General features: G+C 42.6%; 1 protein-coding gene across 2 annotated transcripts in view; it reads left to right on the top strand.

The window, feature by feature from the left end:
- LOC139562570 (semaphorin-4G-like) overlaps positions 1-17,537 on the top strand; it is a 38,994-nt gene that overhangs the window by 1,457 nt on the left and 20,000 nt on the right. For both annotated transcript variants that reach the window (XR_011672408.1, XM_071380345.1), the window contains exons 2-7: positions 1,125-1,624; positions 15,077-15,225; positions 15,933-15,995; positions 16,677-16,775; positions 16,999-17,092; positions 17,356-17,469. Coding sequence is in view for 1 of the 2 variants with exons in the window: in XM_071380345.1 (XP_071236446.1) it covers positions 1,489-1,624; positions 15,077-15,225; positions 15,933-15,995; positions 16,677-16,775; positions 16,999-17,092; positions 17,356-17,469 (655 nt within the window). In the remaining variant the exon portion in view is untranslated. The remainder of the gene's footprint in view (positions 1-1,124; positions 1,625-15,076; positions 15,226-15,932; positions 15,996-16,676; positions 16,776-16,998; positions 17,093-17,355; positions 17,470-17,537) is intronic.

Raw genomic sequence — 17,537 nt, 5'->3', positions numbered from 1 at the left:
TTATGATGTTACAGTAATAATTGCTGTGGTTATTATGTTACAGTAATAATTGCTGTGGTTATGATGTTACAGTAATAATTGCTGTGGTTATGATGTTACAGTAATGATTAATGTGGTTATGATGTTACAGTAATGATTGCTCTGGTTATTATGTTACAGTAATGATTGCTGTGGTTATTAATTTACAGTAATAATTGCTGTGGTTATGATGTTACAGTAATAATTGCTGTGGTTATTATGTTACAGTAATAATTGCTGTGGTTATTATGTTACAGTAATAATTGCTGTGGTTATGATGTTACAGTAATAATTGCTGTGGTTATTATGTTACAGTAATATTTGCTGTGGTTATTATGTTACAGTAATAATTGCTGTGGTTATGATGTTACAGTAATAATTGCTGGGGTTATTATGTTACAGTAATAATTGCTGTGGTTATGATGTTACAGTAATGATTCATGTGGTTATGATGTTACAGTAATGATTGCTGTGGTTATTATGTTACAGTAATGATTGCTGTGGTTATGTTAAGGATTGCTGTGGTTATGATGTTACAGTAATGATTGCTGTGGTTATGTTAAGGATTGCTGTGGTTATGATGTTACAGTAATGATTGCTGTGGTTGTGATGTTAATGATTGCTGTGGTTGTGATGTTACAGTAATGATTGCTGTGGTTGTGATGTTACAGTAATGATTGCTGTGGTTGTGATGTTACAGTAATGATTGCTGTGGTTATGATGTTACAGTAATGATTGCTGTGGTTGTGATGTTACAGTAATGATTGCTGTGGTTATGATGTTACAGTAATGATTGCTGTGGTTATGATGTTACAGTAAGGATTGCTGTGGTTATGATGTTACAGTAATGATTGCTGTGGTTGTGATGTTACAGTAATGATTGCTGTGGTTATGATGTTACAGTAATGATTGCTGTGGTTATGTTAAGGATTGCTGTGGTTATGATGTTACAGTAATGATTAATGTGGTTATGATGTTAATGATTGCTGCATGCATAAATGTACGCTACTGAAGAGTTTGGAGTTTGACAACAGTTCCTGGCAGCAATACGTAGATTAGACATGTGTAGATGACAATGGATAAAGTCTGACATGTTTTCTCTCTAGATGGAACCTGCAGCCAGTAGATGAGCCAGTCGGTTCAGCCTTCAGCCCAGAGGGAGAGAGACTCCAGTGTTTGTTGGCGTCGGTGTGCTATATGTGTGTATATGTGTGTGTGTGTGCCGAGAGAAGAGAGGACTGCCTTCCAGTGTGTGTGTGTCGAAGTGACAGTGTTTCTTTGCTTGAGCGGGTGAGTGAGTGTGCGAGTTTCTTGCTCAGAATAGTAGGAGAACGGCAGCTCACTAGTGTGTGTTCATGTGAATGGATGCATGAGCGTGTGAATGAGAGTGTGTTTTTCCACAGTGTCTGTGTGTCCTCTCTGAGGACTAGTCGGAGGGCAGCTCTCTCCCCCTGGCGGGTGTGTGTGTAGATGGCAGTGTGTGTGTGTTCTGCCCTGTCCTCCCTTCTCCTGCTCCTGTTCCTGAGCTGTGGTGTAGCGGGAGGATACCCCTTCAGAGCCCCCATAGACCTTGATGTCACCCCCAGGATCACTGTGACTACTAGCGGTAAGCACACGCGCACACACACACACACACACACAATAGATATGTAGAGGGTGTCATGATGTTGGCCTGTTGGGGGAGGTTTATGACCCCCATAAATACCTTTCCCCTTTTCTCTCTTTCTACTTTATAGAGTTGACTCTTGTAAAGCCTTTGTAACATAGAGAGTCTGGTAACATCGAAAGGTGGGAAAGGGAACCATATTTCGGTAATCCAACCAGTTGAAAATATGCGTTGGTACTTAATGAATATGATCTCAGATCAGTTGCTGTCTGAGACATTACCACTAATGACAGGATGACATAAACTGTATCTTGGAAAGTCGACACATTCTAGTTATCAGATTCACATGGAATTGTTGTTCAATTTAAATATGAAACTATTTGTGAAAAGATTAAATATAATTTTAGCTTCTTAAATGAGAGAACAGTTTGTCATAGAGAAACTCTGCTCACTCAGAGGCCCCGCCCAAGTGAACAGACTTTGGTTGTAAACTATGAAACACGCCCTTCTTTCACCACTATATAAACCAGTTGACGAAAATTCAACTTTCTGTTCCGAGGACGTGAGGACGACGGTCCTACGTTAAAAGGGCTCAGATAATATAATGTGTTTGAGTTTAAAACAGAGCAAGAGAGAGGGAGACAGAGAAAGGAGAGCTGTACTCTCACACCTGTGTGTGTGTGTGTGTGTGTGTATGTGTGTGTGTGTGTGTGTGTGTGTGTGTGTGTGTGTGTGTGTGTGTGTGTGTGTGTGTGTGTGTGTGTGTGTGTGTGTGTGTGTGTGTGTGTGTGTGTGTGTGTGTGTGTGTGTGTGTGTGTGTCTTTGGAATTTCCCAGAGTGAATACAAATCTGCCTGTGGTTTTATGCGATCACATCTGGAAGTCTTTTTGGTCAATGGTCCTCCTCTTCTACCCCTCCTCTCCTCCATTCTCTACTCCTCTTCTCTTATCTCACTCATTCTAAATCAACAATGTATCTATCCTCCTTCTTTCTTGTCCACCTACACACTATTGTACCACTCATCTCCTTTCCCATGTCCTTTCCCAACTCCTTTCCCATGTCCTTTCCCATGTCCTTTCCCATGTCCTTTCTCATGTCTTTTCTCATTCCTCTCCTTTTCCTCCATTACTTGCTTGCCGCACCAATCCCTCCTCCCTCTTACACCCGGCTCCCTCTCTCTTTCTACCTTCAAGTCTTTATTCTCTCCTCCTTCTCTTTCTTAAGTCTGTATTTTGTCCTGCCATCACTGTGGCTTTTATCTGCACACTTTGACTAATCTCTTTCATCTAAACGTTACCATGGCAACACTCCAAGCCCACCACGGGGTGGTTAAAATACACACCTAACCTGAAAGGTAGACTCGGCGAAATGATGTTGCCACGAGCAGCACTGCAGATATTGAGATGAGTGAGATGCAAGACTTGGCTCTCACACAGTCATACACAGTATCTGCGCATGTGCATGGGTTCCCTTCACTTTGCTCACAGCGTGGAGGCCAGGGCACCAAAACATCGGAGAAGTTGAGCATCGCGCTTCAACCCTCTTAATTGTTGAGGAAATTTACCTACTATGCTGTTTACTTTCTGGATCTACATCATAGCCAATCGCTGAGTCTGATTGATGCTTGGGAGGTGGTGACTTTCACTGTAAACATTACGTGGTGTGAAAGATCTCGTGTGGCTCAGTTGGTAGAACATGGTGCTTGCAATGCCAGGGTTGTGGGTTCAATCCCCACAGGTGGCCAGTAAGAAAATACATGCACTCACTACTGCTAAATGAATAAAATGTGACATGAAAGAGCAACAGAAAGGTGTGGAGTGGGGCATGTAGACAATAACGTGTGTGAAGTTTAAGTTACATTCCTGGGTCTCCAATATGAAGATGTTGTACTGTGATACAGTCGGACCTTGTGAAGATGCTGAAGGAAACAGGTACAAAAGCATCTATATCCACAGTAAAACGAGTCCTATATCGACATAACCTGAAAGGCCGCTCAGCAAGGAAGAAGCCACTGCTCCAAAACCGCCATGAAAAAGCCAGACTATTGTTTGCAATTGCAAATTGCAATGGGGACAAAGATCGTACTTTTTGGAGAAATGTCCTCTGGTCTGATGAAACAAAAATAGAACTGTTTGGCCGTAATGACCATCGTTATGTTTGGAGGAAAAAGGGGGAGGCTTGCAAGCCGAAGAACACCATCCCAACCATGAAGCACGGGGGTGGCAGCATCATGTTGTGGGGGTGATTTGCTGCAGGAGGGACTGGTGCACTTCACAAAATAGATGGCATCATGAGGGAGGAAAATTATGTGGATATATTGAAGCAACATCTCAAGACATCACTCAGGAAGTTCAAGCTTGGTCGCAAATGGGTCTTCCAAATGGACAATGACCCCAAGCATACTTCCAAAGTTGTGGCAAAATGGCTTAAGGACAACAAAGTCAAGGTATTGAAGTGGCCATCACAAAGCCCTGACCTCAATCGTATAGAAAATTTGTGGGCAGAACTGAAAAAGCGTGTGCGAGCAAGGAGGCCTACAAACCTGACTCAGTTACACCAGCTCTGTCAGGAGGAATGGGCCAAAATTCACCCAACTTATTGTGGGAAGCTTGTGGAAGGTTACCCGAAACGTTTGACCCAAGTTAAACAATTTAAAGGCAATGCTACCAAATACTAATTGAGTGTATGTAGACTTCTGACCCCCTAGGAATGTGATGAAAGAAACAAAAGCTGAAATAAATCACTCTCTACTATTATTCTGACATTTCACATTCTTATAATAAAGTTGTGATCTTAACTGACCTAAAACAGAGCATTTTTACTGGGATTAAATGTCAGGAATTGTGAAAAACAGTTTAAATGTATTTGGCTAAGTTGTATGTAAACTTCTGACTTTAAATGTTTCTGAAAACTGTGTTCTGGAGTTCTGACCTGATCAGCTGAGGCCCCTTCAAAATATTTACTCAGTAAATAAAGTCCACAGGATCTCTCCCTCTCTCATAAACACAAACACCCTGTAATTAAAGGTGACAAACAGAATCGCTCATGAATGAGTTGAATAGCAGAGACGGTATGTGAGAATCCAGTATGTGTATTCCCAGTCAAGTTTAGCTGTAGCTGGTCAAACTAAGGTCCATGAATAATTCTCACCATGTACAGTCAGACTTTCAGGTCAATCCTGATGGGATTAAACCCCAGCCTGGGGCGGAGTTGAACTCTGACCTTTAGTAATCCCTGACCCCCAGTGACCTCTGGATCCTCTCTCTTTCTCTACCACACTTGGATTGTGTGTGTGGGAGAGGAAGGGTGATGTTGTCGTTCCTCTTAGGTGTGTGTGTGTGCGTTCATGTGTTCGCCTATTTGTGTGTTGGGTGTGTGTATCCTGTCCTCTCACCTGTCGAAGTGAGATACAATGCTGGGATTACACTCATTGTCTCTGCAACACACTCATTGTCTCTGCAACACACTCATTGTCTCTGCAACACACTCATTGTCTCTGCAACACACTCATTGTCTCTGCAACACACTCATTGTCTCTGCAACACACTCATTGTCTCTGCAACACACTCATTGTCTCTGCAACACACTCATTGTCGCTGCAACACACTCATTGTCTCTGCAACACACTCATTGTCGCTGCAACACACTCATTGTCTCTGCAACACACTCATTGTCTCTGCAGAACACTCATTGTCTCTGTTCCCAATGACAGGCACATTGTGTATACTGTGTGTGGGTGTGTGAGTGTGGTGTGTGCGTGGATGCACATGCATCAGTGTGTGTGAATGGCCTTGTCTTTCACAGTTGTGCTTGCAGAGGACATCTCAAATGATTCCAGGGGAGAGAGTAGAATAGGCTGGTTATACAATCACCCAGAAGGAATGTAATATGGCCGCTGTGCTTTGTGTCTGATTAATCCCAATGGGAAGTCAAAAACATGAAGAAAGATGGGATTTCAAACCTAGTTTAAGAAATGAAACACAAATGTACCAGTTAGGCTGGACATTCACATGAGTCTATTTCTAAACTAACACACAGTAGAGGTTGTCCCTTGGAGGTGCTTCTTAGTCCAGGGAGATCGGCCCATAGAGAAGCACCTGTTTTCCAGAGAAATCAGCCCATAGAGAAGCAATTGTTAGTTCAGGGAAATCAGCCAATAGAGAAGCCATTGTTAGTCCAGGGAAATAGTCCCATAGAGAAGCACTTGTCAGTCCAGGGAAATCAGCCCATAGAGAAGCACTTGTCAGTCCAGGGAAATCAGCCTATAGAGAAGCACTTGTCAGTCCAGGGAAATCAGCCCATAGAAAAGCACTTGTCAGTCCAGGGAAATCAGCCCATAGAGAAGCACTTGTCAGTCCAGGGAAATCAGCCTATAGAGAAGCACTTGTCAGTCCAGGGAAATCAGCCCATAGAAAAGCACTTGTCAGTCCAGGGAAATCAGCCCATAGAAAAGCACTTGTCAGTCCAGGGAAATCAGCCCATAGAGAAGCACTTGTCAGTCCAGGGAAATCAGCCCATAGAGAAGCACTTGTCAGTCCAGGAAAATCGGCCCATAAAGAAAGGAGCTACACAGGACACTCGTTGTAAAATATTTTTTATAAAAAAAAGTGCTATCTAGAACCTAAAAGGGTTCTTTGGTTGTCCCCATAGGAGAACCCTTTGAAGAGCTCTTTTTCTTTCCAGGAATAACCCTTTCCACAGAGGATCCTACAATGAACCAAAAAGGGTTCTCCTACGGGGATAACTGAAGAACCCTTTGGAACTCTTTTTAATTATTTGTGAAATGGGTGACCACTCAGCCATGGCTACTAGCTACTAGTACCTTCACAGAGCTCAGATAAGTATCTTCTTAATTAAGGATCAGGCCCTTCTTTTCAATTTCCGCCTGAAATGACATACCCAAATCTAACTGCCTGTAGCTCAGGACCGGAAGCAAGGATATGCATATTCTTGATATCATTTGAAAGGAAACAATTTGAAGTTTATGGAAATGTGAAATGAATGTAGGAGAACATAACACATTAGATCTGGTAAAAGATAATACAAAGAAAAAAACATACGTTTTCTATTTTTATTGCATCATCTGTGACATGAAAAAGAACAGCCACACATTCAGCTAGGAAGCTGGAGGTAATTTGATGGTGTATACAGTGTATATGCAAAGTTTCAGACTGATAACTTCAAGAATGAGCAAGCTACATGACAATTTAGTATGAGGTCACCCAGGTGTCCCTCACGATTTTCCCAAATGTACCCAAGTGGCCTCCAAGTGGCCGAATTGGTAAATTGATACATTTACTATAGAAAACATACAAAAATGCTATGCTAATAAAAAATACACGTTTACACACTCCCAGGAATGTCATACATGATGGATCATTAGCTTCCCTACGTAAAATGTACTAACAGGAGACGCAACAGGAATGCTGATCCAATGTCTCCAAAAACAGAAGTGAAATATTTAAGATAAGGGCCAAGTTAGCAGCCAACACTGATCTAAAGGCATAAGTGAAAACACCACAAACTACACACAAAGTAAAACATTTAAAAAATCTAATTTACACACTATTTACAATTACAGTATTTAGAACACCCGCTACACAACATTGTGCTGCTGGTTCCAAGTCCCAAGTCTCTTTCTGCTGTAAAGCACTTACCATCCTCTACTTGTAGGCTGGCTGGGTATTCACACCTGTAGATGGCCGGGCGGGGGTTTGTTGTGGAGCCAGAGAGAGCAGCAGTCAGACTAAGTGGGGGATGGAGGACGTGAATCTGGTCTCTTTGAAGTCAGTCTTTACCACTATTGAAGATCTTTTTTTTAAATCAGTAAGAACTCAAGTGTATTACTTATTTTATTGAACCTTTATTTTAGCAATACATCAAATAAACAACACATCTATAAACATATATTATATAGAGTAGGAGGAACACTGTGGTGAAGTGTGTGTGTATCAATTATTTGTTTATTTTGATTAATTAACCTTTATTTAACTAGGCAGGTCAGTACAAATTCTTATTTACAATGACGCCTACCGCGGCCAAACCCGGACGACGCTGGGCAAATTGTGCACCGCCCTGTGGGACCAATCACGGTCGGATGTGATGCAGCCTGGATTCGAATCAGGTACTGCAGTGTGTTAGACCACTGCTCCAGTCGGGAGCCCAATGTGTATTCTATGTTGACTTTGACATTTTGTGGCTTTCGAGTGCCTTGTTTGCTATTCATACACATATTTAATTAGGGATTATATATATATATATATATAGCAATCAAAGAAAATATTTAAAAAATCGCTCAAATGATTACTATGCAACCATTCAAACAACTGCATTAGCTCGAATTTACAATATAAAAGAATATAAATTTTAAGACAGGTATTTCACTTACCAGTCTAAGCGTCCTCTCCTTTAGCTGTTGTCTAAAGTCTGTTGTCTAAAGTCCCGGTAGATTTCTGCTAGAATATCGTCCAAAATCTGTATACCTGGACTTTGATTTAGCTTTTCCAGTATTAGTAGCCATATTGTAAAAAAAGTAAAAAGTAAAAAATGAACAAAACACTTAGTTTTCATAACTCACAGATATGCGTAACGCGCTTCGACATGGTCTTGCATAAATGTCCAAACGCCATTCGACTCATCGGGAGCTGGTTAGCTGAAAGATTTGTCTTCATACAAAGGGTGTCCACCTACTCACGTAAAGCACGGTTTCAAAACGATAGGTGGTCATTGGACAAAGATACAGTCAATCAAGTGAACACCGCCCGTGTCATTGGCGCACAATGATGTCGTGCCTTCCTGGCTAAAATTGGCTTTCCAGTGGATATACTGAATGCAGAATGATATAGCAAAGGCTGGTTACTTTTTAGAGTGTCTGAGGAATACATACAAATGTATTTTTTTTATTATAATTTTTTTCCCCACCCCTTTTTTCTCCCCAATTTTGTGGTATCCAATTGGTAGTAGTTACAGTCTTGTCTTATTGCTGCAACACCCGCATGGACTCGGGAGAGGCGAAGGTCGAGAGCCATGCGTCCTCCGAAACACAACCCAACCAAGCCGCACTGCTTCTTGACACAATGCCCATCCAACCCGGAAGCCAGCCGCACCAATGTGTCGGAGGAAACACCGTACACCTGGCGACCGTGTCAGCGTGCACTGCTCCCGGCCCGCCACAGGAGTCGCTAGTGCGCGATGAGACAAGGATATCCCTGCCGGCCAAACCCTCCCTAACCCGGACGAACACAAACGTAATTTGACTGGTTGAAACAACGTTTAGCGTTCGATTTTCACAGATTTCTTTCTTTGCAAGATGAACGAGTGGAAATACAAAATTGATCGTGAATACTATATGGACCTTTTTAGGATATGAAAAGGATTTTATCAAACAAAACTACACTACATTTTATCTCTGGGTCCCTGAGGATGACAAATCAGAGCAAGATTTCAGAATGTAAGTAAGTGATTTACCCTTCAGATGTGAATGAATCAAACCTGTCGCCATGATAAAAGTGTTTTGTGGTTGTGCAGTCTCCTCAAACAATAGCATGGTATTTTTTCGCTGTAATAGCTACTGTAAATTGGACAATGCAGTTAGATTAACAAGAATTTAAGCTTTCTGCCCATATAAGACACGTATATGTATGTTTAAAACGACGTTGTAGTCACATTATGCATATTGAGCAACAACTGTCCCGTGGACGGGACACCGATCCACAATTAAGAAGCTACTAGATACTAGTACCTTCACAGAGGTGGAGAAATCAGACATTTCTTGTCCACAATTCTTCTCTATAGGAATCAAGACTCATATTTGTAAAGCGTCTCGGAGTAGGAATATTGATCTTGGATCAGATCCTCATGTCCATGATCTAAAAGGCCAAACTAATCCGAGATCAAATCAAATCCAAATTGTAAACAACAGGTGTAGACCATCAGTGAAATGCTTACTTACGGGCTCTTACCAACAATGCAGAGAGAAAGAACGGACAAATAATAACATGAGGAATAAATACACAATGAGTAACGATTACTTGGCGATATACACGGAGTACCAGTACAGAGTCGATGAGCAGGGGTACGAGGTAATTGAGGTAGATATCTACATATAGGTAGAGGTAAAGTGACTAGGCAACAGGATAGATAATAAACAGTAGCAGCAGCGAATGTGAAGAGTCAAAAGAGTTAGTGCAAAAATGTTCAATCCAGATCGTCCGGGTAGCTATTGGTTAACGATATAACTAACTATTTAGCAGTCTTATGGCTTGGGGGTAGCAGCTGTTCAGGGTCCTGTTGGTTCCAGACTTGGTGCATCGGTACCGCTTGCCGTGCCGTAGCAGAGAACAGTCTATGACTTGGGTGGCTGGAGTCTTTTACATTTTTAAGGGCCTTTGTCTGACAGCCTGGTATCAGCACTTCTCTGAGACACTTGATACATACGGCCCCAGATCTTGTTCCATTTCAACGTACAGACGGGTTGACTCCCACAATGTACCAATGTTCTAACATACACGTCTGTACTTAGACGTCAGTTTGGCATAAAGGAGAGGGCACTGCCTTATCCGCTGGCTGCCCTAGCGTAAACATCCCCCGGACACAAAATAGTAGCTAGCTAGATGGAGATCACTGAGGTTATTTTTAATGAGTGCATTTCACAAGTGACTAGTTTGCTGCAACTGCCTTCACTAAAACTACTTCAAAGGTTTTGCCTGCAAACTTTGGTTTAGAATCATGACCTTCTGGCATGTCTGCCTCCAGCCTATGGTAAGAGTTTTTCATGAGCACAATTCCTGCCTGCATTTTCATCTCCACATAGCCAAACTGGTGATTTGTTGGGAGAGTTGACTGTCTGAAGAGGACCCTCACTGATTTTTTTACTCCCCTTTTCAAAGTTACCAAGACAGTCCATCATGATTCCCAGACCCTAGTCACTGCTGTAGCCTACACTCTCAGAAAAAAGGTGCTATCTAGAACCTAAAAAGGTTCTTCGGCTGTCCCTATAGGAGACCCATTCGAATAGCCCCTATTAGTTCCAGGTAGAACCCTTTGGGTTTCATGTAGAACCTTTTCCACATAGGATTCTACCTGGAACCAAAAAGCGTTCTATTGAGGAACCAAAAAGGGTTCTCCTATGGGGACAGCTGCAGTGTAGGGTCCGGTCCCGAGACTAAGCCCAGCTCAGCCTTCACTGTCTTTATCATTGGATGAGTCTGTGCCTCTGCAGTATTGTTTTAGTACTATCATTTCCTCCACAAGGCTAGATCAACATCATATTGTACAATCTGTATCTCCTCACATTTTGTAGGCGATTGGTTGCATTCAAGACTAGGTCGTTTTGAATTCTCAGTTTGTTAGTGTCAAAGTAGACTGTCATTTTGTGCATTTTTGTGGTATTAAAAAATATTATAAATGTCTCCAGTCCTTTTAAAGCTGAAATCTTTAATGGTGAAATTGCCACGTCTGTTTGTGATATTACAACAACAAAGATGTTAGTGCAAACAACAAACAGTTTTTTCCCCCTCTGACATTGATAGTACAGCATTTTGCTTTACCCCGATGCGCAACGCTCCCCAGCGCTTCCCCAGTGCCCCCCAACTCTGCTTCGTCAACGAGACAAAAACAAAACAATATGGACATTGGCGCTGTTTCCCCCTACCTAGGATTCCTTCTTTAAAATGACGTCGAAATTGCATGTAATGTGTTTATAAAAGGCCAACATTTTCCCGGAACTCCTTGCGGGGCAACAGGTAGCCTAGTTAGAGCGTTGGGCCAGTAACCGAAAGGTTGCTAGATGGAATCCATGAGCTGACAAGGTAAAAATCTGTCATTCTTCCCCTAAACAAGGCAGTTAACCCACTGTTCCTAGGCCGTTGCTGTAAATAAGAATTTGTACGTAACTGACTTGCCTAGTTAAATAAAGGTTCAATAAAAAAAATTAAGCAAATACATTTAAAAAATAATAATAATTGACCCCTGGGGCTGAGCCTGGAATGTGCGATCTGTTCAGAACTGTCTTTTTTTGCCAACAGTCGTGAGTTAAATGAACGTATTAGGCTGCAGTGACTAGTCCCACTGTTACCGAATGTAGACCTAGGCCTATTCATCACATTAGGAATGATCTTTTACTGTTAGTCTGCAAATGCGATGATTATTGTAAAGGTGAATTTTGATCCCCTCTAGATGGATCTGGGGACATACTTGGAGACTGGGGAGAGAATCACACTGTGACAAGTGGTTACGGGGATGGACTGTGGATAATTGGGTACATTGTTGCTACATGCTATTCCCTAATACATTTGAGAACGCAATGATAATGACTTTGATTACTGTTACGGCACTAAACATTGTATATATACAGTAATGTAAATACTCTAGGGATGGTCACAGAGATTGACGACTCCTGTATTACAGACACAGATAGACTGATATGAGAATGTATTGCAGTATACACTGATCACATCCAGATGAATGTCTGAGGCACCCACATAGTCTTCAGTGGAGTTGACTGAGTATTGAGGTTGAATTTTAAGTATAACAGGAAGGATTTTCATCTCATTGTATTATACATAGCCTTGGCGCCGATCTGGCTGCCACACTGGACAGCTTGAATGTAAATGATTTCTGGCATCCTGTCCTTTGTGCAATGGGTATTTTTCCTCCTACAAAATGTTTTTTTCATCTTTCTATCTCTAAAATACTAAAGACATGTACGTAAAAATTAATTTTGGGCACATTTCTCAAAGGAAAATGTTATTTAGAATAAAACATTTTACAACATATCAACAATTCCCTCTGGGCAAGTTTGGAGAATCTAAGGATCACCGCACATAAGCTGAAGAAAATTAGTTGGCAAAAGTCTAACTTTGGGGAAATGGCATTTGAAGACAAGTACACTTAATTTAGACTACCAAACACCAAACCTAGACTACCAAACACCAAACACCAAACCCTATTTAGACCTGATCACCATCTCTTCAAAGTAACTTACTACATACAGCTCTGGAAAACATTATAGACCACTGCAAATGTATCCGTTTCTCTGGTTTGACTATTTATAGGTATGTGTTTGGGTAAAATGACAATTTTGGTTTTATTCTATAAACTCCTGACATTTCTCCCAAATTCCAAATAAAAATATTGTCATTTAGAGCATTTATTTGCAGAAAATGACAACTGGTCAAAATAACAAAAGAAAGTGTTGTGCGAGACACTGTGGCTTGTAGGCCTCTCCAGGTCTCGCACCCACTGGGACATTTGGTGGAGGATCGGTGATGATCTGGGGGTGCTTCAGCAAGGCTGGAATCAGACAGATTTGTTTTTGTGAAGGACACATGAATCAAGCCACGTACAAGGTTGTCCTGGAAGAGAATGTTCCCCAACTCTGAGGATTGGTTTTTCCAGCAGGACAATGCTCCATGCCACACAGCCAGGTCAATCAAGGTGTGGATGGAGGACCTAGAGGCGAAAGAAACGCACACCTATTTAGGCGAGGTGCTGGCTAGTGGAGTAGAACAATAAAGGAGAGCCGCACACTCTAGGAGCTCAGATGCAATAATATTTATGTCCAACGTTTCGACAGACAAGCTGTCTTCATCAGGGTATAATGACGAACACTGCGAGAGGACTCATCTCACCAGATCAAGACCCTGTCATGGCCAGCCCAATCTCCAGACCTGAACCTCATTGAAAACCTCTGGAATGTGATCAAGAGGAAGATGGATGGTCACAAGCCATCAAACACAGACGAGCTGCTTGAATTTTTGCGCCAGGAGTGGCAGAAAGTCACCCAACATCAATGTTGGATCAACGGTGGAGAGCATGCCAAGACGCATGAAAGCTGTGATTGAAAATCAGGGTTATTCCACCAAATATTGATTTCTGAACTCTTCCTAAGTTAAAACATGAGTATTGTGTTGTTTAAAAATGAATATGAACTTATTTCCTTTGCATTATTCGAGGTCTGACAAATCTTTTTTGTTTTTTTGACCAGGTGCATTTTCTGCAAATAAATGCTCTAAATTACAATCTTTTTATTTGGAATTTGGGAGAAATGTTGTCAGTAGTTTATAGAATAAAACAGAAATGTTAATTTTACCCAAACACATACCTATAAATAGTCAAACCAGAGAAACGGATCATTTTGCAGTGGTCTCTTAATGTTTTCCAGAGCTGTATAGTCCAGATTGTTACATTGTCTATGAAACAGGCTTTGAAATGTTGGATGTACACTACCAGTCAAAGGTATTACAACACCTACTCATTCAAGGCTTTTTCTTTATTTTTACTATTTTCTACATTGTAGAATGTATGGAATCATGTGGTATGGAATCATGTAGTAACCAAAAAAGTGTTAAACAAATCAAAAAGGCTAATTACATTGCTGTTGCCCTAGGACACTCCTTCTGTATGTGGGTGTGTCTGTTGTACTGTACCTGTGATGGTTGAGTCATTGTTACACTTGTCTTGTACAGCTGGCTTTCTGCAGTTTAGCTGTACACTAGGTTAGCAATAGAGGCCAGCACTAGGGTAGGCTGTAGGTACATGTAGTGTAAAGTTCACACACACACACACACACACACACACACACACACACACACACACACACACACACACACACACACACACACACACACACACACACACACACACACACACACACACACACACACACACACACACACACACACTAGTACCCCCTCTGTGTCTGGTCATTACTATCTCACAGCCTCTCAACTGGAGAACTAATTAGAGCAGATACTAGGCTGCTGAGTCAGGTTCACACACACACACACACACAGAGGGAGAGAGAGTGGCAGTGTCAATGGGGTCAGGGTGTACATGTTAGAGGTCACTTTAATAAATTATTATTTCCTCCATCTCCTCCTCCTTTTCTCTCTCTCTCTCTCTCTCTCCATCTCCTCTCCCCTTCTCTCTCTCACCCTCTCTCTCTCTCCATCTCCTCTCCCTTTCTCTCTCTCACCCTCTCTCTCTCCATCTCCTCTCCCCTTCTCTCTCTCACCCTCTCTCTCTCTCCATCTCCTCTCCCCTTCTCTCTCTCTCTCCTCTCTCTCTCTCCCCTCTCTCTCTCTCTCTCTCTCTCTCTCTCACACACCTTCACACACTCTCCCTTTCCCCTCTCTCTCTCCCTCTCTCTCTCACACCTTCACACACACTCTCCCTTTCCTCTCTCTCTCTCTCCCTCTCTCTCTCACACCTTCACACACACTCTCCCTTTCCTCTCTCTCTCTCTCTCTCTCTCTCTCTCTCTCTCTCTCTCTCTCTCTCTCACATCCTCTCTCCCTCTCCTCTCCCATTCTGTCTGTCTCCTTCTCTCTCCCTCTCCTCTCCTCTCCCCTTCTCTCTCTCACCCTCTCTCACCCTCCCTCTCTCACCCTCCCTCTCTTCTCCTCTCCTCTCCCCTTCTCTCTCTCTCATCCCTCCTCTATCTCCCCCCAGGTCTGTTGGGCTGCAGGCGTTTCCAGTCCTCAGTAGTGAACTACAGTACTCTGCTACTAGAGGAGGACAGGGCTCTTCTCTACGTGGGGGCCCGAGGGGCCGTGTTCGCTCTCAACGCCACAGACATCTCAGACAGCACAGCTCGCACTGTAAGAGAGAGAGAGTGTGCGTGTGTGATATCAGGGAACTTACAGTAGATGATTTAGGATCCTACCACTCCCAATTCTTTTACACTGAACACCTCTATTTCTAGGTTAACAAACCCACCTTGTACCATTTAGGGCTGGCACGATTACCGGGTCATTGTTTAACTTATCAGTATGGATGAAGACCGTCATGAAAATGAAATAACCGTCATGACCATTACATTTTTGGGTGGAACTTACAGCTGACTGAAGACGGCCGAGCGTCCGTGCAGTCGAGTTCATTTCCGTGGTAACATGGACTCTTTACAACGTGATGAGACTGTGTTGCTCCTTGCTGAAACAGGCAAGGTGTTGTAGCAAACGAGTCGAATGTTTGCCAAGGCTCCTTCACTGGAGCAGCAGCACATGCAGTCAGGAGCGGAGGAGAATGGATTTTATTGTTTTGATATTGAAATGATTATAACCGTCATCCAAAATTCTATGACCGTCACAGCTCTAGCTAAGTCCCAAAGTGTGAAGTTCTTCAAATAAATTCTAATCTAATTTTATTCTCTCTCTCTCTCTCTCTCTCTCTCTCTCTCTCTCTCTCTCTCTCTCTCTCTCTCTCTCTCTCTCTCTCTCCCCCTCTCTCTCTCTCTCTCTCTCTCCCCGTCTCTCTCTCTCTCTCTCTCTCTCTCTCTCTCTATATATATATATATATATTCTATCAGATTGAATGGGAAGCCTCGAAGGAGCAGAAGCAGCAGTGTCTGAACAAAGGGAAAGACGATAAGGTATGTCTTTCTCTCTTTTTTCTCATCCATCTTCTCCACTGCATCTTTCTCTCTCTTTCTGTTTCTCTGTGATGTAATCACCTCCAGAGGTTTACTCTCTCTTTCTGTCTCCCTCCCTCTCTCCCTCCCTCTTTCTCTCATCCTCTCTCCTAGGGAGGTTTACATCTACTCATCTCAATATGTGTGGGATTTCTATCTCATGTATCATCCATCATAAACAGTTTAACTCTCTATCTCTCCCTTATTCTCTCTCTCTTTCTCTCTATCTCTCCCTCTCTCCCTCGGTCTCTATCTCTCCCTCTCTCGCTCTCTATATCTCCCTCTGTCTCTCTCTCGCCATCTCTCTCTCCCTCTCTATCTCTCTCTCCCTCTATCTCTTCCTCTATCTTCCCCCTCTCTCTCCATCTCTTTCTCTCTCTCTCTCTTTCTCTCTCTTTCTCTCCCTCTCTCTCTCTCTATCTCTCTCTCCCTCTCTCTATCTATCTCTCCCCCTCTCTATCTCTCTCGCTTTCTCTCTCGCTCGCTCTCTCTAGCTCTCCTTCTCTCTCACTTTCTCTCTCTCTCTGCCTCTCTCCCTCGATCTCTCTCTCCCTCACTGCCTGTCTCTCCCTCGATCTCTCTCTCCCTCACTCTCTATCTATCTTTCTCTCTCTTGTTGATATATTATCTCTCTCTCAACAGACAGAGTGTTATAACCACATCAGGTTTCTCCAGAGATTTAATTCCACTCATCTCTACATGTGTGGGACTCACGCCTTCAGACCTCTTTGTGCGTACATAGTAAGTAACCTGCAGTACAGTACACAACCTACACACACTCATAGAATGAACATGCCTAAAATATATATTTTGAATGTAATTTCATGTTCTAGCTAACTAACTCCTTCAAGGTATTGTGTGGGTCGACTGTCTCCCTCTTTCCACAGTAATTGACACAATATGAACCATATTATGCTCTACCACTGTGTTACTAGCCTCCATAACCTCCTGTTCTCCTGTGTAGGATGAGGAGAGGTTTAAAGTGTCGTCTGAGTTTGAGGAGGGTAGAGAGAAGTGTCCGTATGGACCTGCAACAGGCTACACTGGCTTCATCGTGGGTAAAACAACTCTTCTTAGACCCTGTATATATGACTAGTGTATATCCTTTATTGAGATGTCTTCTGTCACCAAACATGGGACCAATGTTTCTGGACAGGTGTAGATGCAAAGAAGTACAACAACAAAAAAGAACACACATTTTAACACACATTTCTGGGGGGCATATTATTCACAATTTAAGTTTATGCTCAATGCTAATGTGTCATACTTATTCTGCAATGTAAACTTACCAATAACCATTGCTGTTCCTGTATTGGTCCAGACCAGCAGATGTACACAGCGTCTCAGTATGAGTTCCGGTGCTCTCCGGACATCCGACGTAACGACCCCTATCCCATGGTGAGGACAGAGGAGGCACCCACACGCTGGTTTCATGGTGAGTTCCCCGGGGCTAGAACGGCTCCTCTCAAAGAACCTATACCCATAGCCTCTTCCCTCTGATTG

Source organism: Salvelinus alpinus, chromosome 32, assembly GCF_045679555.1.
Source record: "Salvelinus alpinus chromosome 32, SLU_Salpinus.1, whole genome shotgun sequence".
In the NCBI taxonomy this organism is placed as follows: Eukaryota; Metazoa; Chordata; class Actinopteri; order Salmoniformes; family Salmonidae; genus Salvelinus; species Salvelinus alpinus.
This window is presented reverse-complemented; position numbering and strand designations above follow the sequence as displayed.